General features: G+C 43.5%; 1 protein-coding gene across 1 annotated transcript in view; it reads left to right on the top strand.

Annotated features, from left to right (window-relative positions):
- LOC126092296 (gametogenetin-binding protein 2-like) overlaps positions 1–25,010 on the top strand; it is a 137,220-nt gene that overhangs the window by 58,321 nt on the left and 53,889 nt on the right. The window contains exon 9 of the mRNA XM_049907818.1: positions 17,005–17,653. Coding sequence (XP_049763775.1) covers positions 17,005–17,653 — 649 coding nt within the window. The remainder of the gene's footprint in view (positions 1–17,004; positions 17,654–25,010) is intronic.

Here is a 25,010-nt window from a genome sequence, read left to right as displayed (position 1 = left end):
TTTGGTGAAACACGTTGTGAAACACTTTGCAGTGGCAACGGTGTTGTCGTTTTAGACAGCTGCCTTGGGACATCTAAGCGACAAATTGAGATATACCCTTCTCCTTCATCCCTTGGCATGCTGAATTATACAATTAACTATTCACTGACTGTGAATGGCTCTAGGCTCATGATGTGGCCCCAAATGCTAGTTCCATTCATAATGAGATCATACAACATCTGACTGTTACTCAACAGCTTTGCCTCCTCATGCTCTTCAACCGTATTTGACTCTACAGTGTCTTCTTTTCACAATGTTGAGATAGCATCATCGTTTCAGTAGTTAAACTGAGCCAAAACGCAACATACATTGAACATTACTGGTTGATTAGCTTCACTAATGTGCTCTGCAAACAGTTTGAAAGGATGGTTGCCCTCTGATTATGCTGGGTTCTCGAATCTCTGGGTCTTTTGTGTGTCCCCCCCCCCCCCCTCCCCCTGCCCTCCTATCAGTGTGTTTTCCAGGAGGGGCAATTCAGAACTTTCCATCTGATTAGGTGGAAATTGGAATCTGATAGGCTTCTTCTGAACGTCAACACCTCATAGCAGTCTGTTTTGACCTGCATAAGGCATACAATGCCACCTGCCACCATCACATCTTTCTTACCTCCTGTGACTGGGGCTTTTGAGGCACCCTGTCAAATTTTGCCACTTCTTATCCTTCCAGTTGTTATGGGTTCAAGTTGGTACTTCACCCAGCTCTCTGAAAGTCCAAGAGAAGAGCATCTTGCGTAGCTCCATGCTGAGAGTCACACACTTCCTCATCACCATTAATGGGCTAGTGACACCTGCACTGTATGACGACTACTTGTACATTGGGTACAGCTTCTGCTCTAGCTTTGGCTGAACACCAGCTCCTGGCACCCATCTGATGGGCCTCTGCTTGGACCCTTTTCCATAGTTTCCAATTGTCTCCAGCAGAAACTGGATTGTTCATTTTTGTCATCACTCCACTTTCCATTTTGATACTTGACACAGCACTTGGATTTTGTCACACAGTCCTGATTTTTGCGACTCTTGTTTGACAAGAAACCAATTCAGCTGCCCCATACTCGTCAGCTAAAGACTAGCTGCATGTGAAAGGTTAATGTGCTCTGCTTTCTTGCCCACACCTCTTGGGACACAGATCATGCTACTCTCCTTGGTATCTACCGGGCTCTAGATCCATCCTGCTTGCAGAATGGTTGCCAGGTTTCCACCGACTCCTACTAGACCAGCTCCATACACACTCTCCTTGCTGAAGCAGGATCTTCCCTCTTCAGTTCTAACAGTACATCACCTTGCTCACTTACACATCCTTGGAATGTACTCCATACGCACCCTCCCTCCTTCCCCCCCCCCCCTCTCTCTCTCTCTCTCTCTCTCTCTCTCTCTCTCTCTCTCACACACACACACACACACACACACACACACACACACACACACACACACACACACACCTATACCTATTTGGTTAGTACCCAGGCCTTGAATGAGGACCTTCTTACTTCCAGGATCTGTAGTCTCAGTCATACCATGATTTTTCGGTGTCTGTTCCTTTTAGTTCTTCAGTACTATCGGGGTGTTATTGTCTTTTACACTGACAGCTCTAAAGCCATGGTAGGACAGGTCAAACTTTTGCATCACATACTGGTCAGGAACACCACTCATTGCTGTAAGAATGTATTTATTTTTACAGTTGAGCTGATGGCCATTAACAGAGCACTCCATTTCATTAAACACGTGCCTGTTGGCCGCATTTTCATCTACAGGGATACTCTGCAAATCACACTTAAGTGTCTGGCACAGATGACTAAATGAATAGTCTCCAGGCCATTGACAAGTGTTATTCTCGTCTTCCTGTGATATCTGCTATTCATTCCCTCTCTGAACTTAATCAGTTGTCTTCCTCTGGGTCCCCTAGTCATTTTGGTATCCCAGGGAATGAACTGGCTGTCCATTTCGCTAGAGAAACAATTACTTACCCTTCCATCCCCCCCCCCCCCCCCTCCCCTCCCGCGAGTCCGGGGCTTAGTATAGGCCTGAGGTCTTCCTGCCTGTCGGAAGAGGCGACTAAAAGGAGTTTCACACGTTTCGGTCTTTATGTGATGGTCCCCTGTAGGGTTTGACCTCCATTCTTCAAAATTTTTCCGAAGAGCGAACCAATTGGGGAAGGGCGCCTTACATGGTGCATCGTGTCCATTGTACATTGAGATCTTTAGCCCACTTTCTCGTCGTCACATTTCAGTCCCACTCATTCTCCATCTCTTGGGCAAGGACACCTTTCTGGGTGTGTTTTCCACCGTGCACCATGCAGTATCGCTTTCTGCATTGACGAAGACCGTGGACTTCTTTGCACCTGATAACCAGCATAGTAGCCAGTCCATTGTGGTGGGGCCACCATGTACCCTGTGGGTTGTAGTCCCCTAACCACACCCGGATTGCTCCGCTGATGCCTGTGCCGTTAACTCCCCACTATTGCCAAGGGTAGATGCCCATCCCCCTGGGGCATTGGGACTCCTGGCAGAGGCCATCATGCCAGGTGGCCTGTGCTGCGGCTGGGTGGCGCCTGTGGGGAGGGCCTCTGGTCAGAGTGGGTGGAATCAGGGCGGATGACACGCAATGAAGCTTAGTCCATCATCTCTTGCTAGTGGTGAAACACCAGCAGTCTCTAAGCATTCAGGAGTTCAATTCAACACCTTGTATGTTTGAGAGCTGATGGGGAATCTTTCATGACGATGAAGCCTCAGTTTTTTGTTGAGCATTTAGAGGACAAGTTGGGGAGGTGGAGGGATAAGCTGCTGGAATATATGGTGTATCAGCGGTTGGTTTGGGTCTTGGAGTCACGTGGCCTACTGGCTCCACGTCAGAATGGGTTCTGCCAGGGTCGCTCTACCACTTATATCTTGTGTCTCTCGAGTCTGCCATCCGAACAGCTTTTTCCAGACGCCAACACCTGGTTGCAGTCTCTTTTGCCTTATGTAAAGCATATGACACGACCTGATGACATCATATCCTTGCCACATTGTATGAGTGGCGTCTCCAGGACCTGCTCACGATTTTTATCTGAAACTTCCTGTCACTCCATACTTTCTGTGTCCAATTTGGTGCCTCCCATAGTACCATCCATATCCAGGAGAATGGAGTCCCCCAGGGCCTAGTATTGAGTGTCTTTATACTTTTAGTGGCCATTAACGGTCTAGCAGCAGCTGTCGGTCCCTCCGTCTCGCCTTCTCTGTACGCAGACGACTTCTGCATTTCGTACTGCTGCTCCAGTACTGTTGTTGCTGAACGTCACCTACAGGGAGCCATCCACAAGGCGCAGTCGTGGGCTGTAGCCCATGGCTTCAAGTTTTCCGCCATGAAGACGTGTGTCATGCATTTCTGTCAGCGTTGTACCATTCATCTGGAACCAACACTTCACCTTAATGACGATCCACTCTCTGTAGTGTAGACATATTGATTCGTAGGTCTGGTTTTCAATGCTCATTTGACTTGGCTTCCTCATCTTTGTCAGCTTAAATGGAAGTGTTGGCAGCACCTCAATGCCCTCCGCTGCCTGAGCAACACAGACTGGGGCGTAGATCGCTCCACAATGCTGCAGGTCTACAGAACCCTTGTTCAATCCCACGTTGACTATGGGAATGTGATTTATGGTTCGACGGTGCCCTCAGCATTGCATTTGCTGGACCCATTGCACCATTACGGAGTTCGACTAGCAACAGGAACTCTTAGAACGAGTCCAGTGACAAGCGTGCTGGTGGAAACTGGAGTCCCTCCATTGAAGATCACATGTGCACAACTGCTTGCCAGTTATGTTGCACACATTCATAGCTCTCCTGAACATCCTAATCACAGTCTTCTTTTCCCAACCAAGGTGGTTCATTGCCTGCATAGGTGGCCCAGGTCAGGGCTAACGATTGCGGTTCGCATTCAGTCGCTTCTGTTTGAACTAGAGTCTTCCCTTCAACACCTCTCCTCGAGGTCCATTCACATACACCTCCGTGGTGAAGCTGTAGGCCGAAGCTTAGCCTGGACCTTTCATGTGGCCTTAAGGACTCCGTTAACCCTGCGGCTCTCCAATGTCACTTCCTCTCGATTCTTGAAGTGTTCCGGGGCTCTGAAGTGGTTTACACCAATGGCTTGATGGCTGATGGTAATGTTGGCTTTGCCTTCGTCCACATAGCCCATATTGAACAGCATTCCTTGCCCGATGGCTGCAGTGTATTCACTGCAGAGCTGGTGGCCATATCTTGTGCACTTCAGTATATCCATTCATGCCCCGAGGAATTGTTTCTTCTGTGTACTGACTCCTTGAGCAGTCTACAAGCTATCGACCAGTGCTACCCTCACCATCCGTTGGTGGCGTCCATTCAGGAGTCCATCTATGCCCTGGACTGGTCCCGTCATTCGGTGGTGTTTGTGTGGATGCCAGGACACGTCAACATCCCAGGCAACGAACTTGCTGACAGACTGGCCAGACTGACTATGCGGAATCCATTTCTGGAGATGGGCCACCTCTGAACCTGACCTGCGTTCTGACTTGTGCCGCAGGGTTTTTCGGCTTTGGGAGATGGAATGGTATAACAGTGTGCACAACAAATTGTGTGTCATTAAGGAGACTACATTTTGTCCTCTGTTGGCTCTTCATTGGCCACGCTTGGGCGACCCACGGTTACCTCTTGTGCCGTGAAGACCCGCCTCACTGTCGGTGTGGCGCCTAGTTGACATTGGCCCATATTGTGGTGCACTGTCACACTTTGACTGCCCAGCGACGAAATCTTGGGTTACCGGACTCATTTCCACTAATTTTATCTGACAACGCCCCATTTGCTGAAGTATATTTACATTTTATTTGTGAGGGTGGGTTTTATCATTTGGTCTAAGCTTTAGTGCATGTCCTATGTCCCTCTGTGCCCTCCACCCTAGTGCTTTTAGGGTGGAGGTTCTAATGTGTTGCAGAGTGGCTGGCTTTTCCTTTTTATTCTTGTGGTCGGCCAGCATCTGTAATCTGCTTTCTTGTTTTGCTCTCTTCTGTTTCTAGTGTTTCTCTGTTGTTTTCTTGTCTTCTTTTGTTCCTTTTTAGTGTCTTCTCTACACCAGTCGTACCAGACTGACCCATAGTTTTATTTTATGTAACGAACCACCCCCCATGTTGTGTGTAGTTTGTGAAGCCTTACTAAAAGCTGCTCTTATCCTGGTAGAATGCCGCCCTCCATGTGGCTACCCATGCTATTCATGGTCTTCCGAATTCTTTGCCTCTCATGCTGGTGAATGACTCATGGACAATTGAACTGATAATCAGTTTTCTTCATGACAGTTGTTTTTATTCTAAGATATTATGTTTCTCACTACCTTTGGGGGGGGGGGGGGGGGTCGGGGGTATCTCCTGCCAAATGCTGCGTCAGGTGGATCCTAAACCCTGCCCCCTTTGCCTGCTGCCTCTGCCACGTCCTGTTTCCCGTTTATGTAGCAGTGCTCTGTTGAGTAGTCTTTAATATTTTGCTTATGACGACTCAGGGTGGGACAGCTGTGGGAAGGTCTGCCCCCTTCGCATGTAGACCCCCGGGGGCTGCTTGTGTTTAGCCTTAACAATTTCTCTCATCTTGTTTTATTATTGGCGGACCACATGATGTCAATTATATTTTTAGCATTTTCCCTGTTATTGTTCTGCATCTCATGATTAGAAGATATTCGGGAGTTGGATCCGGCTAGAGTTTCTCTTGCTCTGGGAGACCGCTTGTTTGCTCTGAACTACGTTATCAGTCCAATCTGTACACTTTGACTTCTCTGGAATCAGTATAGCCTTCAGTGCCTCACTTTTACCTCATACATACTTTCCTCATCCTGGGGCAGTTGTGATAGATTACATTACTTCCTGATGCACAAAATCTTGACTGAGAGACTGATGACCTCGCTGTTTAGTTCCTTTCTGCCCAATCAATCAACCAGCCAACCAACAGATCAGGAAATGTGTTGTGACTGGTCAGCTGTTACTTTTGATAACACTTGCAATACAAAAATCTATATAAAGCGAGTTAAAAGTCCCTTACCACAGTGAACACAACATACTAAGTAAATGAATTATATCAAAGGTAAAATTCAGTGAAAGAAGCTAATAAATATGAGACAGAAATAATGTTCCTTGGTTATCTTCAGCAAAAAAAATTTTTGTGCTGCTGATACATGAACGAAAAAAGGTACGCTATCTAGCTTTTGGAACTAATACTTCTTTCATTGGGGAGGAGAGAAAAATATGTCAGGTTAAAAAGGAAGGGTGGATCACTCTACCCCACCTCGCTCTCTCCCCGCGCCTCGCTCTCTCCCCGCGCCTCGCTCTCTCCCCGCGCCTCGCTCTCTCCCCCCGCCTCGCTCTCTCCCCCCGCCTCGCTCTCTCCCCCCGCCTCGCTCTCTCCCCCCGCCTCGCTCTCTCCCCCCGCCTCGCTCTCTCCCCCCGCCTCGCTCTCTCCCCCCGCCTCGCTCTCTCCCCGCGCCCCGCTCTCTCCCCGCGCCCCGCTCTCTCCCCGCGCCCCGCTCTCTCCCCGCGCCCCGCTCTCTCCCCGCGCCCCGCTCTCTCCCCGCGCCTCGCTCTCTCCCCGCGCCTCGCTCTCTCCCCGCGCCTCGCTCTCTCCCCGCGCCTCGCTCTCTCCCCGCGCCTCGCTCTCTCCCCGCGCCTCGCTCCCTCCCCGCCGCCGCCTCGCTCTCTCCCCACCTCGCAATCCCCGCTGCCTCGCTCCCCCCCCTCGCTCTTGCTCACCCCCCTCCGCCTGACTCTTCTCCCTCCCTGCTCGCCAAAGAAATTCATTGGAATCCTTGCTACTTTTGTTGTATATTAATGATCTTGCTGACAATATTAAAAATAACCTCAGGCTTTTTGCAAGCCACGTACGACAACACAGGAAGAACATAGATACAGGAACCATTGGTATAACATTTGCAAATTGCCATAGTTGTGTTGGGAAAGTACCAGAGCTCCAAGTGCTAATAGAAAGCACTGATGCTAAAATTGTTATAGGCACTGAAAGATGGCTAAAAACAGTGTTCCAAAAAGATAGGCTAAACACGATTGGTGGTGGGGTGTTTGCTGCTGTTAGAAGTAGTTTAACTTGTCGCCAAATTGAAGTAGATACTTCCTGTGAGTTAGTATGGGCAGAGGTCGTTGTTGGAAACCGAAATAAAATGATAATTGGGTCCTTTTACCGACCTCCCAGTTCACCCGACTCATACGATAATAGCTGGTGGTAACTTTAATTTACCCTCTATATGTTGGCGAAAATACATGTTTAATTCTGGAGGTATGCATAAAATATCATCCGAAATTGTGCTAAACGCGTTCTCCGAATTATTTCGAGCAGTTAGTGCATGAGCCCATGCGAATAGTAAACGGTTGTGAAAACACACTTGACCTCTTAGCAACAAATAATCCTGTGTTAATAATCAGCATCTAAACCGATGTAGGGATTAGTGAACACAGGATTGTCGTAGTAAGACTGAATAATCCCCAAATCCTCGGAAAAAAAAGCGAAAAATATACTTATTCAAAAAAGCAGATAAAAAATCACTTGATGCCTTCCTGAGACACAATCTCCACTCATTCCAAATTAATAATATAAGTGTAGACCAGACGTGGCCTAAATTCAAAGAAATAGATTCGGCAGCAATTTAGAGGTTTATACCAAATAAACTAACAAACAACGGAGCTGATCCTCCTTGGTACACAAAACGGGTTAGAACACTGTTGCAGAAACAATGAAACAAACATGCCAAATTTAAACAGGTGCAAAATCCCCAAGATTGGAAATCCTTTACAGAAGCTCAAAACTTAGCGCGGAGTTCAGTGCGAGACACCTATAACGGTTTCCACAAGGAAACTTTGTCTCGAAACATGGCAGAAAATCCAAAGAGATTCTGGTCGTATGTGAAGTATGTTAGCAGCAAGAAACAATCAATGCCTTCTCTGTGTGATAACAATGGAGATACTATCGAAGACAGTGCTGCCAGAGTAGATTTACTAAACACAACCTTCCGAAATCCCTTCACTAACGAAGACGAAGTAAATATTCCAGAATTCGAATTGAGAACAGCTGCCATCATGAGTAAAGTAGAAGTAAATATCCTTGGAGTAGTGAAGCAACTCACATCACTTAATAAAAGCAAGTTTTCTGGTTCAGACTGTATACCAATTAGGTTCCTTTCGGAGTATGCTGATGCATTAGCTCCATACTTAACAATCATATACAACCGTTCACTCAACAAAAGATCCGTACCCAAAGACTGGAAAGTTGCACAGGTCACACCAATATTCAAGAAAGGTAGTAGGAGTAATCCACTAAATTACAGGCCCATATCGTTAACGTTGATATTTAGAACATAAATTGTGTTCGAACATTATGAATTACCTCGAAGGAAACGGTCTATTGACACACAGTCAACATGGGTTTAGTAAACATCGTTCCTGTGAAACACAACTAGCTCTTTATTCACATAAAGTGCTATTGACAAGGGATTTCAGATCAATTCCGTATTCCTGGATTTCCGGAAGGCTTTTGACACTGTACCGCACAAGCGGCTCATAGTAAAATTGCATGCGTATGGAATATCGTCTCAGTTATTGATTGGATTTGCGATTTCCAGTTGGTAGTAATTGACGGAAAGTCATCAAGTAAAACAGAAGTGATTTCAGGTGTTCCCCAAGGTAGTGTTATAGGCCCTTTGCTGTTTCTTATCTATATAAACGATTTGGGAGACAATCTGAGCAGCCGTCGTAGGTTGTTTGCAGATGATGCTGTTGTTTATCGATTAATAAAGTCATGTTGTTGTTGTTGTTGTTGTTCTTGTTGTTGTCTTCAGTCCTGAGACTGGTTTGGTGCAGCTCTTCATGCTACTCTATCCTGTGCAAGCTTCTTCATCTCCCAGTACCTACTGCAACCTACATCCTTCTGAATCTGCTTATTGTATTCATCTCTTGGTCTCCCCCTACGATTTTTACCCTCCACGCTGCCCTCCAATACTAAATTGGTGATCCCTTGATGCCTCAGAACATGTCCTACCAACCGATCCCTTCTTCTGGCCAAGTTGTGCCACAAACTTCTCTTCTCCCCAATCCTGTTCAATACTTCCTCATTAGTTATGTGATCTACCCATCTAATCTTCAGCATTCTTCTGTAGCACCACATTTCAAAAGCTTCTATTCTCTTCTTGTCCAAACTATTTACCGTCCATGTTTCACTTCCATACATGGCTACACTCCATACAAATACTTTCAGAAATGACTTCCTGACACTTAAATCTATACTCGATGTTAACAAATTTCTCTTCTTCAGAAACGCATTCCTTGCCATTGCCAGTCTACATTTTATATCCTCTCTACTTCGACCATCATCAGTTATTTTGCTCCCCAAATAGCAAAACTCCTTTACTACTTTAAGTGTCTCATTTCCTAATCTAATACCCTCAGCATCACCCGACTTAATTCGACTACATTCCATTATCCTCGTTTTGCTTTTGTTGATGTTTATCTTATATCCTTCCTTCAAGACACCATCCATTCCGTTCAACTGCTCTTCCAAGTCCTTTGCTGTCTCTGACAGAATTACAATGTCATCGGCGAACCTCAAAGTTTTTATTTCTTCTCCATGGATTTTAATACCTACTCCAAATTTTTCTTTTGTTTCCTTTACTGCTTGCTCAATATACAGATTGAATAACATCGGGGAGAGGCTACAACCCTGTCTTACTCCCTTCCCAACCACTGCTTCCCTTTCATGTCCCTCGACTCTTATAACTGCCATCTGGTTTCTGTACAAATTGTAAATAGCCTTTCGCTCCCTGTATTTTACCCCTGCCACCTTTACAATTTGAAAGAGAGTATTCCAGTCAACATTGTCAAAAGCTTTCTCTAAGTCTATAAATGCTAGAAACGTAGGTTTGCCTTTCCTTAATCTTTCTTCTAAGATAAGTTGTAAGGTCAGTATTGCCTCACGTGTTCCAGTATTTCTACGGAATCCAAACTGATCTTCCCCGAGGTCGGCTTCTACTAGTTTTTCCATTCGTCTGTAAAGAATTCGTGTTAGTATTTTGCAGCTGTGGCTTATTAAACTGATTGTTCGGTAATTTTCACATCTGTCGACACCTGCTTTCTTTGGGATTGGAATGATTATATTCTTCTTGAAGTCTGAGGGTATTTCACCTGTTTCATACATCTTGCTCACCAGATGGTAGAGTTTTGTTAGGACTGGCTCTCCCAAGGCCGTCAGTAGTTCTACTGGAATGTTGTCTACTCCGGGGGCCTTGTTTCGACTCAGGTCTTTCAGTGCTCTGTCAAACTCTTCACGCAGTATCGTATCTCCCATTTCATCTTCATCTACATCTTCTTCCATTTCCATAATATTGTCCTGAAGCACATCGCCCTTGTATAGACCCTCTATATACTCCTTCCACCTTTCTGCTTTCCCTTCTTTGCTTAGAACTGGGTTTCCATCTGAGCTCTTGATGTTCATACAAGTGGTTCTCTTATCTCCAAAGGTCTCTCTAATTTTCCTGTAGGCAGTATCTATCTTACCCCTAGTGAGATAAGCCTCTACATCCTTACATTTGTCCTCTAGCCATGCCTGCTTAGCCATTCTGCACTTCCTGTCAATCTCATTTTTGAGACGTTTGTATTCCTTTTTGCCTGCTTCATTTACTGCATTTTTATATTTTCTCCTTTCATCAATTAAATTCAATATTTCTTCTGTTACCCAAGGATTTCTACTAGCCCTCGTCTTTTTACCTACTTGATCCTCTGCTGCCTTCACTACTTCATCCCTCAAAGCTACCCATTCTTCTTCTACTGCATTTCTTTCCCCCATTCCTGTCAATTGTTCCCTTATGCTCTCCCTGAAACTCTGTACAACCTCTGGTTCTTTCAGTTTATCCAGGTCCCATCTCCTTAAATTCCCACCTTTTTGCAGTTTCTGCAGTTTTAATCTACAGGTCATAACCAATAGATTGTGGTCAGAGTCCACATCTGCCCCTGGAAATGTCTTACAATTTAAAACCTGGTTCCTAAATCTCTGTCTTAACATTATATAATCTATCTGATACCTTTTAGTATCTCCAGGGTTCTTCCATGTATACAACCTTCTATCATGATTTTTAAACCAAGTGTTAGCTATGATTAAGTTGTGCTCTGTGCAAAATTCTACCAGGCGGCTTCCTCTTTCATTTCTTAGCCCCAATCCATATTCTCCTATTACGTTTCCTTCTCTCCCTTTTCCTACACTCGAATTCCAGTCGCCCATGACTATTAAATTTTCGTCTCCCTTCACTATCTGAATAATTTCGTTTATTTCATCATACATTTCTTCAATTTCTTCGTCATCTGCAGAGCTAGTTGGCATATAAACTTGTACTACTGTAGTGGGTGTGGGATTCGTATCTATCTTGGCCACAATAATGCGTTCACTATGCTGTTTGTAGTAGCTTACCCGCATTCCTATTTTCCTATTCATTCTTAAACCTACTCCTGCATTACCCCTATTCGACTTTGTGTTTATAACCCTGTAGTCACCTGACCAGAAGTCTTGTTCCTCCTGCCACCGAACTTCACTAATTCCCACTATATCTAACTTTAACCTATCCATATCCCTTTTTAAATTTTCTAACCTACCTGCCCGATTAAGGGATCTGACATTCCACGCTCCGATCCGTAGAATGCCAGTTTTCTTTCTCCTGATAGCGACATCCTCTTGAGTAGTCCCCGCCCGGAGATCCGAATGGGGGGACTATTTTACCTCCGGAATATTTTACCCAAGAAGACGCCATCTTCATTTAATCATACAGTAAAGCTGCATGCCCTCGGGAAAAATTACGGCCGTAGTTTCCCCTTGCTTTCAGCCGTTCGCAGTACCAGCACAGCAAGGCCGTTTTGGTTATTGTTACAAGGCCAGATCAGTCAATCATCCTGACTGTTGCCCCTGCAACTACTGAAAAGGCTGCTGCCCCTCTTCAGGAATCACACGTTTGTCTGGCCTCTCAGCAGATACCCCTCCGTTGTGGTTGTACCTACGGTACGGCTATCTGTATCGCTGAGGCACGCAAGCCTCCCCACCAACGGCAAGGTCCATGGTTCATGGGGGGGAATAAAGTCATCAGAAGATGACCTAGGTATTTAGTTGAATTTACAGCTTTTAGATTAGACTGATTTATCGTGTAACCGAAGTTTAACAAGTTCCTTTTAGCACTCATGTGGATGACCTCACACTTTTCGTTCTTTAGTGTCAACTACTACTTTTCGTGCCATTCAGATATTTTTTCTAAATCAGTTTGCAGTTTGTTTTCATAAAGTCATCAGAAGATGAAAACAAACTGCAAACTGATTTAGAAAAAATATCTGAATGGCACGAAAAGTGGTAGTTGACACTAAAGAACGAAAAGTGTGAGGTCATCCACATGAGTGCTAAAAGGAACTTGTTAAACTTCGGTTACACGATAAATCAGTCTAATCTAAAAGCTGTAAATTCAACTAAATACCTAGGTATTACAATTACGAACAACTTAAATTGTAAAGAGCACATAGAACATGTTGTTGGCATGGCTAACCAAAGGCTGCGTTTTATTGGCAGGACACTTAGAAAATGTAACAGACCTACTAAGGAGACTGCCTACACTACACTTGTCCGTCCTCTTTTAGAATACTGCTGCACGGTGTGGGATCCTTACCAGGTAGGACTGACGGAGTACATCAAAAAAGTTCAAAGAAATGCAGCATGTTTTGTATTATTGCGAAATATGGGAGAGAGTGTCACAAATGATACAGCATTTAGTCTGGAAATCATTAAAAGAATGGTGTTTTTCGTTGCGACGGAATCTTCCGAAATTCCAATCACCAACTTTCTTATTTGAATGCGAAAATATTTTGTTGTAACCGACCTACATAGGGCGGAACGATCACCACAATAAAATAAGGGAAATCGGAGCTCGTACGGAAAGATGTATGTGTTCATTCTTTCCACGCGCTATACGAGATTGGAATAATAGAGAATTGTGAAGGTGGTTTGATGATCCCTGTGCCAGGCACTTAAATGTGATTTGCAGAGTATCCATGTAGGTGTAGATGTAGATGTAAATGTTCAGTCAAATCTTGGTAAGATTTCAAAGTTATGCGAAGATTTGCAATTTGCTTGAAATGTTCAGAAATGTAAAATTGTGCAGTTCAAAAAACAAAAAAACTTGGTATCCTGTGACTATAATACCAGTGAGTCTCAGTTGGAATCAGCCAGCTCACACAAACACCTGGATGGAACCATTTGTTGGGATATGAAATGGAATGGTCACTTAGGTTCTGTCAAGGGTATAACTGGTGGTAGACTTTGGGTTATTGGTAGAATACTGGGGATGCGCAGTCAGTCTACAAAGGAGGTTGCTTACGAATCACATGTGCGACCCATTCTAGAATGTTTCTCAAGTCTGTGGAACGTGTACCAAATATGAGTAACAGGGGTATTATTCTGAAACTTCTTACATCTTTAAGTAGATGAGTTTTGGAGATAGCTCATTGCAGTTGAAGGGAAAATTGCAGAGCAAATCACTAGGTACTGGCAAGCAATATCAGGTGGAGAAAGGCTTGTATTTATCTTTATATTTGTGGCAACTGAAGATGCTTATACTAGCATTAAGTACTTGTTCACATTTCAGCCATTTCTCAGCTTATACCATTTTTACTGTGCTCCTGTCTAAACTGACTTTGCTTTCTTCCTCATGTCCATGGTTGAAAATTTGAGTGCTTTGGTAATTTGCTGCAAATTGTCCAAAAAGCCCCCTCCTCCACGCATTCTGTGCTGTGGATCTCATGGATCCTATGTCATCTGTAGTCTTCTGTTAGCAACAATTCATTTTCTTATAGTCACTCCATCTTTCATACACCTCATATTTAATAACTAAGGCAGTTCTTGTATGAATGACAAGGCTGTCAAAGTAAAGGCATTCTGTGTTGACATGTCGAGTGATTACCAAAGCAGAGAGCATGCACTCTGCCTTTTGTGATTTGCTAAAAGACTTACAACAAGTGGAACTGAGTACAACTGAATACTACTTTGGAGGAAGTATTTCTACCATGTTCTTATATACTAGGGTGGGATGTGTTTCCTTCCTTCCTATGACATGGTTGTTAGTTGAAGCACAGTTATTGGCTTTATTACTGTGATAGTGCAGAACAGTTGGAATTCGAAGCTGTTGCTATGTTTTGAGAAGCATGTTACATTAAAATGGCTTTATGAATGCCATGTTGGCTTTATAACACCATTTTCAGGCTCATTTTGACCAAAACCAATGGTCTGAACCACTACCAAAAAAATTAACCCAAACAATCGTACATTGTTCACCACCAACAAGGAAATATCACTTCAAGAACTTGACTGCCCCCCTTGTAATCATATAAATGCTACATCACGTACTGTTAAGGTATTACTCATGCTTCAGAGACTAATGTTTACATAATTCCAAGTAACATTACTCATTATTTTTTTAATTGTTGTGTTTTTGTCAGCTTAAACAAATCGAGCTTTAGCATTTGAGAAAAATGTCTGATAATTTGCTTGCATAGTACAGTCTAGAGTGGGTGTGTACAGACTTGCTAGTACTGTCAGCTGCATGGTTGCAAATCCCTCACTTTGAATACAAATCGCAAGTTAAAAAATAATTTGGCTTGAAACATCTTATTATTCCGACTGGTATTCCCCTGCGCTAATGCTAGCTAGACTGGGCATAAAACAACCAAGCTCTACAATGGCCCACTCTCTCTTTTTCTGGAAGGGATAAAAAAAAGGGGGGGGGGGAACAAGAATGAATGCTGAGGGGCAAGTCAACATCAGTTCAATGGTGGGTTGGTTGCGGGCCGTGGTCTGTACATCCCTTTTCTGGAATTTGCTGGTTGCTCTTAATTTGTTAGGTGTACTAAAGTGAAGATGAGGTTTAGTGCTTCCTCAATGTTTCCCTATGAAACTCTGTACTTATGGGCCCGCCGGGACACTATCTTGTACTCTTTTGTTATTTCTGTCAGCCCATTCTGACCAAAAAAAAAAAAACAGCTATGATCTTGGCATGCAGTGTCTGGACTTGCATGCACTTGGAGCTAGCATAACCAGAGGTCAAACTGTATGAATTTAGGAATACTTCTGGCAACTTGTGTGTGTTTGTGAACATTTTTACTTAGCAGCAGGCCATTTGTTGGTATGAACTCACGTGCATTAGCTGTTACATAGCCATCATACATCCAATGAATTGTTTGGAATAGTCTGATATATATGACTTTTGTTAGGTTTGCTCCTGGCTCTCGTAGCCTTTCAAGCATGTGTGTTCACATAGATCTTTTTGTGCTTCATCATACATTCAGCACATGAAACAGCATGCAGTGTCAGGTTTCCAAATCCCCGTTTTTTCAGTGAAAATATGTATTTGCTACAAAGAAAAAAAAAAGTGTCATAGAAGTAAGATTTATCTTGAAAAACTCAGTTTTATGTTTTGTGCCCAGCTTTGACACAGACACACACACACACACACACACACACACACACACACACACACACACACACACACACATACCTCCCGCTCCCCCAATCCCCTTTCCCTCTGTCTTTTCCCACATAATTGTTTCTCAATTACTTTATATTAGCGCTATCGAGATAACATTTACATCGAGATAACATTTACAAACTTGGTAGAACATAGGACCCTCGGATACACACAACAAATGTGATACTGTAGTTAGTGTTGGGCAGAGTCCAAGCCACACACAGGGAGGTAAACTCTGCTGGAGCTTCCGTATTATCATGCTGGGCTTACATTTTTGAGAAAGCATGTAATACTTGTAAGTGCACATTAAGAAGACTGTCAGGTGGCTAATGGGAGGAGCTGAACAAATAGAAATCAAATAACAGTGACTAATTTCTGAACACAGTTAACATGAAGTAATGGAAAACATTGTGTTTGACATGTTGGCTGCATTTGAGATATAGGGCAACACAAGAGTTTTGGTCCTCTTCAGTAATACGAAGTAGACACACAGATGAGTGTGTGGGTCCTTGCTGTGTACTCTGAACCTTTAACTGTAGGTACATTCTGAATATAATGAGCTCAGAGAATGTGATTAACTATTTTGTTATAGTGTCACAAAACAATGTTAGGCTTCACATTTAATACATTTTGCTTTTTGTGTGAGGCAGTCAACATACACTTTGTCATTCTTCCATTTCAGTCAACAGTAGACCACATTATTTCAAACATGTCTTTCCTCGAGCTGTAACTTACACCCAGTATTGTCACATTTACTTTGTGTTTGTCAGTTGTCAGGTTTGAACTTTGGCTTTTCTTCTTCCATGTAGTGTCTTATTATCTTTTTACGTGCAAGTATGGTTTATTGTTATGCCATCTTCTGTACACTCTTTTCTTCTTATTACGTCTGAGGTCTTCTGTAAGGTCTTTCTTTCCTAACGTTTAATTTCTCGTTCACACCTTTCCTATTTTTTGCAAGGCAGGCACTCTGTTATGTGTAGAACCTTTGGTTGAATGGCTGCATAACTGCACCCCAGCCTAATGTTAAAAGAAAGGAATTGTTTGCAGTAAAAATCTCTAGTCAGCTGGTGTTCGGTTTTTATCGTTTTGATCCTCAATTTGAAGGCTTCTTTCTAAACACTGTTTGGTTCTGCCCACTGTGCTTGAACATGGTAACTTTATGCCTTAATCATTATTTGTCTCTCTAAAGATAGCTGACTAGAGTTTAGTTACAAACTCAGTTTTATCAAAGAAGATGTGAAGGTCAGGCTTAGCAACTTGGGTTTTGGGTTCACTGATCAGTTTAGTGGTTGTGCTGAGCAAATCAAAAAAAGATCATCTGCAAAAGCTAAGCCTTTTGATTTTTATGTCATTACCGTGATATTTTTCATTTTCTTTTATGAACTGTTGTGAGTGAATACTGACAAAATATCTTAACATTAATCAATATTTTCAGCTCCAGGTGCTGGACTGTAAGAATGATGGTTCTCCAACTTGCTGCTGTAAAGACTGTCAGCAAAGAAAAGCGTTAAATCGAAGTTCTATGGAAGAGGATGGTGGTGGGGGCCATGATGAAGTGGGTTGTGTAGATGGCACCTCAAATGGAGCCCCAAACAGTTTGAATCACTTAGAGAACGGTACGGATTCAGAGACGAGTGAAGTAGTTCCAGAAGAAAACAGAGTGAACGGGGACATGAGCAGGCAGAGTCCTGTGTCGAGCGAGTCGGGGTCCATTACAGCTGGACGCAGGGCGAGAAGAGGGCGGAAGGGGCGACGGTGTTTTCCGCAAGAGAGTTCAGTGAGTTCCAGTGCCTCACCCCATAGTGCAGCTCCACAGCCTGCAAGTGACGTTCTCGACAGTGAGGTTGGGAAGCCAGATTCTATGGAGAGAGAAGCCACCTTCTCTTTGTCACCTTGCCAGTCTTGTAAAGATGTGCAGGAAACAGTGGTTCTCATAAGAGAAAGTGACAGTCGGGTGGAAGTGGGCCACTGTAGCCCTCCGGATTTGAATGGCTGCAGTGATGGGACATCAGTCTCAAGTAGCTGGCACAGTTCTCCAGAAGGATCAGATGTGGCATGTTCTGAAGGCTTCTGCAGTCATGATGGTGAGTCAACTCTTTTTTTTTTCTTTTTCCCCCAGCTATGAAATATGTGAAAGCCTGTCTCTCTCTCTCTCTCTCTCTCTCTCTCTCTCTCTCTCTCTCTCTCTGTGTGTGTGTGTGTGTGTGTGTGTGTGTGTGTGTGTGTGCGCGCAGAGGTGCAGGGGGCGTGCACTATGGGTGTGGTTGTAGAAAATATTCTCAGTTTGCTTAATGCCTCAAAATAGGATAAAACCTTGTGCTTTCAAAGCACCTCCATCTTATGCTGCCAGAGATTGTATGGATTTCTGCCATGCAGGGTGGCCACTTCTCTGGAATTATCGGAGAAATTTAATTCCCAGGAAAAGTTGGGGAATTTTGAGAGACTGTAGGGGGAGTTGAACTGTTCGTTAACGGAAAGAAATGTTCTGAATTACTTTGATACAAATCACTCTTTAGATTTTGCGTTTGAAAATATTGGTTGAGCAGTTGCCTAAGGAAAGCTGAAAAAGGTCATTAAAGTGGCAGCCACCTTCATTATTTTCCTTGGGTTTCTAGTCTCCTGGTCTGTTTCCCATTGCGCAATTGTGAGTACATCAGACAGTAATTAGTGCATGAGGATATGCCACATTTCAGTTATTTAAAAAAAAATTAAAAAGAAAAAAAAAAACAGATCTATACTTGAATACTCATTTCGTAAATCACCTTTGAATAATCAGGCTTTATTGGTTGGTTGGCAAAGTAGTATTTGGCTGCCTTTCTTGTATTTTCATACTTACTGTCAACACTGCCTTTAGTGTAAAAAGACTTTGGTTTGAAGCACGGCATATCACTGCTTTCAAATTCCTTTGAAGAATAAACTTTGGTTCATTGTAGCCGTGCTGCTGTATGTGTCTTGCAGTACGGTACATCTGGCGACAAGTGTGGTTTTTCATTTCATGTGCTCAGTCTATTTGGTTGTTCCTATGGTTTTTCTGTCCATGGAGACAGTGCTCCAATCTCTCTTCAAGCAGCACCGGGCATTTACAGTTACTGTTACGAATTTGTTGGACACATTGAGTATGCAGGCTTCCACAATGTCTGTGTACCTTTACCCTTTCCCAGTTAAAACAATGTGGCCAAAGACTGGGAGGCTTAGAAGAAGTGGCTTTGGCAGCACTTCTTCACTTGTCACGAAGGGGAACATTTGTAAGGCTTTGTTTCTTTCTTGGATTTCTCCTCAGATCCACCTGTTGTTGTGCCAGTTATCCCCACTCCAGGAACGTGCACTGCTTAACAGAATTCGCAATTTTACTTGGCTCTGGGGTCTTCAGTGTTGCTTCCAGTTAGTTGTTGTTGTTGTCAAACTGTCACTGTAAATGCATGTATTGTTGCCATATTCAGCCCCACCAGTCCTACTGGGCTTGGACAGCCAAACTTCTTGGCCTCAATCACAAATGTCAGTTTGCTGTCAATGCTCATCATGTTTCCTATGCTGATTGTATGGTCTGTGATGCCAATCTTCATACCTGATGGCGGCGTAACAGCCAAAAAACAATTTGTGAAATAAATAGTAAATTTGTAGAATGTTACCCCAGTGTTGTGTGTGTTTCCATTCATAATGTATAAAATATTCTACCAAGTACTGACAGAACAGTCATTCCATACCATTAAATTTTGCTCATTCTTTTGAGATATCTTGTGCTGCTGGTGATCGGATTGGTGTGACATTGCCATGGTGGCTCCTGTTCCTTGATGTCAGACATGAGTAATTTCTTGGGTGCAGAATAACATGGCAACCCTACAGCGATGTAGTAAACAACAACAGTGGCAGTGCTTCGCCGTTGAGCAACTTGCAAGAACTGTACGAGAAAAGGACCTATAGTGTCTTATGTGTCATTCCCAGCCCCTTCCTGCAGATATGGACATGGATGTTTAATATGTGTCTTCAGTGTTTATGAATCATAAGAAACTGTTTATCAAAGTGCCAGTGATAGAAAAAGCGCTCTGCCTACAAGTGGACATGGGTGCAGCTCTGACTTAACAGAATTCGCAATTTTACTTGGCTCTGGGGTCTCCAGTGTTGCTTCCAGTTAGTCGTTTGGTGAATTACAACAAGCAGCTTATTCCAATTTTGGGGTAATTTACATCTCCCACTATGTGTAAATCTGTGGTGTCTTTCCTTTACTGTTTTGGTAGAGGATATTGCTGGCACTGCAAGTTTATTTGGTCTGGATGCTTTCAGTGCTTTTAGTTTTTCGATTTTGGATATGGTGCACCTCTTTCCTGGCCAGGTCCCTTACCAGCAGTTAGATTCTCTGTGCTCTGAGTTCTCGTCTTTTTTACTTGAGTGGGTTAGATGGTGCAGCTGCTTTAGTGGGCCACATTACCCTGAAAGCCATGAAGTGCCCACACTTTTTCCATGACTTCCTATTCCCGTGGTTTTCTGTGTTCAATTGAAAATAGAATTGGACAGGCTGATGTCGTTGGAGGATCACACAACGAGTGAGTGGTCTATCTCCTTGCAGTCATTAAAAAACTGACTGGTCAGCCTTGCCTCTGCTGCGACTTCAAAGTTTCAGTTAACATTCAATCTGCTATTGGCACTTACTCTTTCCCCGTCTGGACGTGTTATAGGCTAAACTCCTTGGGGACCAGTTTTTCTCCAAAACTCTCAGCTTTTGTTTTTTGGGGAGATTGATTGATGTTCGTTCCAGAGCGTATCAACTACCTTGATAACATCGTCATAACAGTTACGTCCACAGAAGAGCTTTTACATAACATACACACCTTGTTTGCAGTCTTACATTCGGCAGTATTGAAATCCAACTTGGCTAAGTCACACATTTTTCAGCCATTCATTGGAGTATTTGGGGTTAGTGGTTTCTTGGGATGGTACACTTTATGTCCTCATGTCACTGCAGCCACAGCTCTGCCTTGCTCTACAAATGTCGAAGAACTCCAAGCCATTTTAGGTAAAGTTGCTTACCTTACAAATTTTTTCTGGATGCAACTATGTTGGCCCATCCCCCTTATGAGTTGCTCCACATGAATGTTCCTTTGCACTGGACGCCAGCTTGTGAGCGTACATTTATACTTTTGAAATCAAAATTACATTGTACTCCATGTTTTGCTACATTCCAGTTGTGCCACCACCTCGTTTCGCTATGGACTCCTCTAAGTATGGACTCGAAGCAGTTCTTGCACGGTGGTATGGGGAGTTCCATGTTTTCTTGTACAGGTCTAAGTCCCACCTTATTGCTGACCAGAAACCCTTGCATTAAATCCTACCACTGAACAAACTCATACTGGGTTTGAACATATTTACAATATGCATTCTCATACAGTATATATGAATATAAGAAACATATATGTCAATTAGTCAGGCAGTAGTAGCCGACCGCGACAGACGCAGCAACACATAAGTAAACCGCTTTTGTGACTTTTATGAGTTCCTAACCAGGAGCGAATTTTATTATATCATCTGTGTGCTTTAATAGTTCAGTTTCTTGAGTTTCTGTGTGTAAATTTAAAATCTAATAGCCACAGTTCTAGCGTTTTCATTTGTGTCACAAAATAAACCAATTTTGTGACATATTACAAGTTCCTTATCAGGGGCAAATTATTTAGTTTCACCTGAGTGCTTCGGTAGTTAGATTCTTGAATATCTGCGTTTTACTAGACACAGTTCGTGCGTTTTCGTCAGGATCTACATTAGAGTTGCGCAGCACGTGCCGATAGTCCATTTATCTGCATAGTTTAGTTTTCCACGGTCTTTGGTATGGACAGGGACTGTGATTGTTGTGCGCAGATGCGAGCCAAGTTGGTGACACTTCGCTCTCACCTTCAGGCTGTCATGGCTTCGGTTACACAGCTTGAAGCTGCAGTGGATGGGCACCACTGTTGTGGGCCGGCCGTGGGGATCCAACGGACGTCCAACCCGGTTACTGCTCACACTGAGGCTGACACCTCACCTGTGGTCGAGTGGGAGGTCACCCCGGGGCAAAGCAGGCAGCGAAAAACTTCCCAGGTAGCCACATGTAAGGCCTCCCCGGTTTGTCTGACAAACAGGTTCTAGGTGCTGTCTGTGGCTGACACTGTCGCTGAACCGGATGCTTTCGCCTGTTCTGTTTCAGAGGAAACCACTCAGCCTGCAAGATCCGGGCAATCGCAGAGGGTGGGACTATTGGTAGTTGGGAGTTCCAACATTAGGCACTTTATGGGGCCCTTAGGGACTTGGCTGACAAGGAGGGTAAGAAAACCAATGTGCACTCCATGTGAATACCGGGTGGAGTCATTCCAGATGTGGAAAGGGTCCTCCCAGATGCCATGAGGAGCCCAGGGTGCAGCGAACTGCAGGCGGTTGCTCACTTCGGTACCAATGATGTGTGTCGCTTTGGATCAGAAGAGATTTGCTCTGGTTTCGAGCGGCTAACAGAAGTGCTAAAGGCTGCCAGTCTTGGTTGCAAGATGAAAGCTGACCTGACTATTTGCAGCATAGTCGACAGGACCGATTGCAGACTTCTGGTACAGAGCCAAGTGGACGGTCTGAATCAGAGGCTCAGACGGTTCTGCAACCGTGTAGGCTGCAGATTTCTCGACTTGCACCAATGGGTGATTGGGTTTCGGGTTCTGCTGAATAGGTCAGGTGTCCACTATATGCAGGAGGCAGCTACATGGGTAGCAGGGGCTGTGTGGCTTGGACTGGGCGGTTTTTTAGGTCAGAGGGTCTCGGAAAACACAAGATGGGCTTCAGTCACAAAGGGTGCAGGCTGAACACAGGAAGAACATAGGTATAGGAACCATTGGTATGTTGTTGTTGTGGTCTTCAGGACTGAGAGTGATTTGATGCAGCTCTCCGTGCTACTCTATCCTGTGCAAGCTTCTTCATCTCCCAGTACCTACTGCAACCTACATCCTTCTGAATCTGTTTAGTGTATTCATCTCCCTCTACGATTTTTACCCTCCACGCTGCCCTCCATTGCTAAATTGGTGATCCCTTTATTCCTCAGAACATGTCCTACCAATCGATCCCTTCTTCTAGTCAAGTTGTGCCACAAGCTTCTCTTCTCCCCAATCCTATTCAATACCTCCTCATTAGTTATGTGATCTACCCATCTAATCTTCAGCATTCTTCTGTAGCACCACATTTCGAAAGCTTCTATTCTCTTGTCCAAACTATTTATCGTCCACGTTTCACTTCCATACATGGCTACACTCCATACAAATACTTTCAGAAACGACTTCCTGACACGTAAATCTATACTCGATGTTAACAAATTTCTCTTCTTCAGAAATGCTTTCCTTGCCATTGCCAGTCTACATTTTATATCCTCTCTACTTCGACCATCATCAGTTATTTTGCTCCCCAAATAGCAAAACTCCTTTACTACTTTAAGTTTCTAATTTCCTAATCTAATACCCTCAGCATCTCCAGACTTAATTCGACTACATTCCATTGGTATAACAGTTGTAAATTGTCGTAGTTGTGTTGGGAAAGTAGCAGAGCTCCAAGCGCTAACAGAAAGCTTATTTTCAAATCGTTACAGGCACTGAAAGCTGGCTAAAGCCGGATATAAGCGAAGCCAACATTTTTGAAGAACCTAACGGTGTTCCGAAAAGATAGGCTAAACGCGGTTGGTGGTGGCGTGTTTGTTACTGTTAGAAGTAGTTTAACTTGGCGCAAAATTGAAGTAGATACTTCCTGTGAGTTAGTATGGGCAGAGGTCATCGTTGGCAACTGGAATAAAATAATAATTGGATCCTTTTACCGACCTCCCAGTTCAGATGATACAGTTCCTGAAAGGTTCAAAGAAAACTTGAGTTTGATTCCAAACACGAACGCGACGTGGTGACTTTAATTTACCCTCGACATGTAAGCGAAAATACATGTTTAATTCTGGAGGTACGCATAAAATATCATCCAAAATTGTGCTAAACGCATTCTCAGAAAATTATTTCGAGCAGTTAGTTCATAAGCCCACGCGAATAGTAAACGGTTGTGAAAACACACTTGACCTCATAGCAAAAAATAATCCTAATTTAATAACCAGCATCTAAATAGATAGAGGGATTAGTGAACACAGGATTGTCGTAGCGAAATTGCATATTGTAATCCCCAAATCCTCGAGAAAAAAAGCGAAAAATATACTTATTCAAAAAAGCAGATAAAAAATCACTTGATGCCTTCCTGAGACACAATCTCCACTCATTCCAAGTTAATAATATAAGTGTAGACCAGATGTGGCTTAAATTCAAAGAAATAGTATCGGCAGCAATTGATAGGTTTATACCAAATAAACTAACAAACGACAGAGCTGATCCTCCTTGGTACACAAAACAGGTTAGAACACTGTTGTAGAAACAATGAAACAAACATGCCAAATTTAAACAGACGCAAAATCCCCAAGATTGTCAATCCTTTACAGAACGTCAAAACTTAGCGCGGAGTTCAATGCGAATTGCCTATAACAGTTTCCACAAGGAAACTTTTTCTTGAAACCTGGCAGAAAAGCCAAAAAGATTCTGGTCTAATGAGAAGTATGTTAGCGGCAAGAAATAATCAATGCCTTCTCTGTGTGATAACAATGGATATACTATCGAAGACAGTGTTGCCTAAGTAGAGTTACTAGACACAGCCTTCCGAAGTGCCTTCACAAAAGAAGACGAAATAAATATTACAGAATTCGAATCAAGAACAGCTGCCGGCATGAGTAACGTAGAAGTAAATATCCTCGGAGTAATGAAGCAACTTAAATTACTTAATAAAAGCAAGTCTTCTGGTCCAGACTGTATACCAGTTAGGTTCCTTTCGGAGTATTCTGATGCATTAGCTCCATACTTAAAATCATATAAAACTGTTCGCTTCATGAAAGATCCATACCCAAAGACTGGAAAGTTGCACAGTTCACACCATTATTCAAGAAAAAATAGGTAGTAGGAGTAATACACTTAATTACAGGCCCATATCATTAAAGTCGATATGCAGCAGGATTTTAGAACACATATTGTGTTCGAACATTATGAATTACCTCGAAGGAAACGGTCTATTGACACTCAGGCAACATGGGTTTAGAAAACATCGTTCCTGTGAAACACAACTAGCTCTTGCTCAAATAGTCCACAGGTATACTGCCGGTTCATAGTGTCCAACGGACACAATATTTCGGCGGTCAGACATGTCGCCATTGTCAGGTGCTCTGACGAACTGAGCTCCTGAGGGCGAGCGGCCTATTTAAATCCCCTCCCCCCGCGGGCCTCTTTCTTCGCCGTCTGCGCCCGCGCACTGGCAGTCGGAAAGACGTGGGCGTCGGAATCTGTTGTAGCGTCGATGAGCTTGCTACGTCCGCCCTGGTCGCCAGTTCGTACTTCTTGCTGAAAGTCTTCTTAATTACATTCAATGCCG

Source organism: Schistocerca cancellata, chromosome 1 (assembly GCF_023864275.1).
Source record: "Schistocerca cancellata isolate TAMUIC-IGC-003103 chromosome 1, iqSchCanc2.1, whole genome shotgun sequence".
Lineage (NCBI taxonomy): Eukaryota > Metazoa > Arthropoda > Insecta > Orthoptera > Acrididae > Schistocerca > Schistocerca cancellata.
The sequence above is the reverse complement of the archived record's forward strand: the minus strand, read 5'-3'. Positions and strand labels throughout refer to the sequence as shown.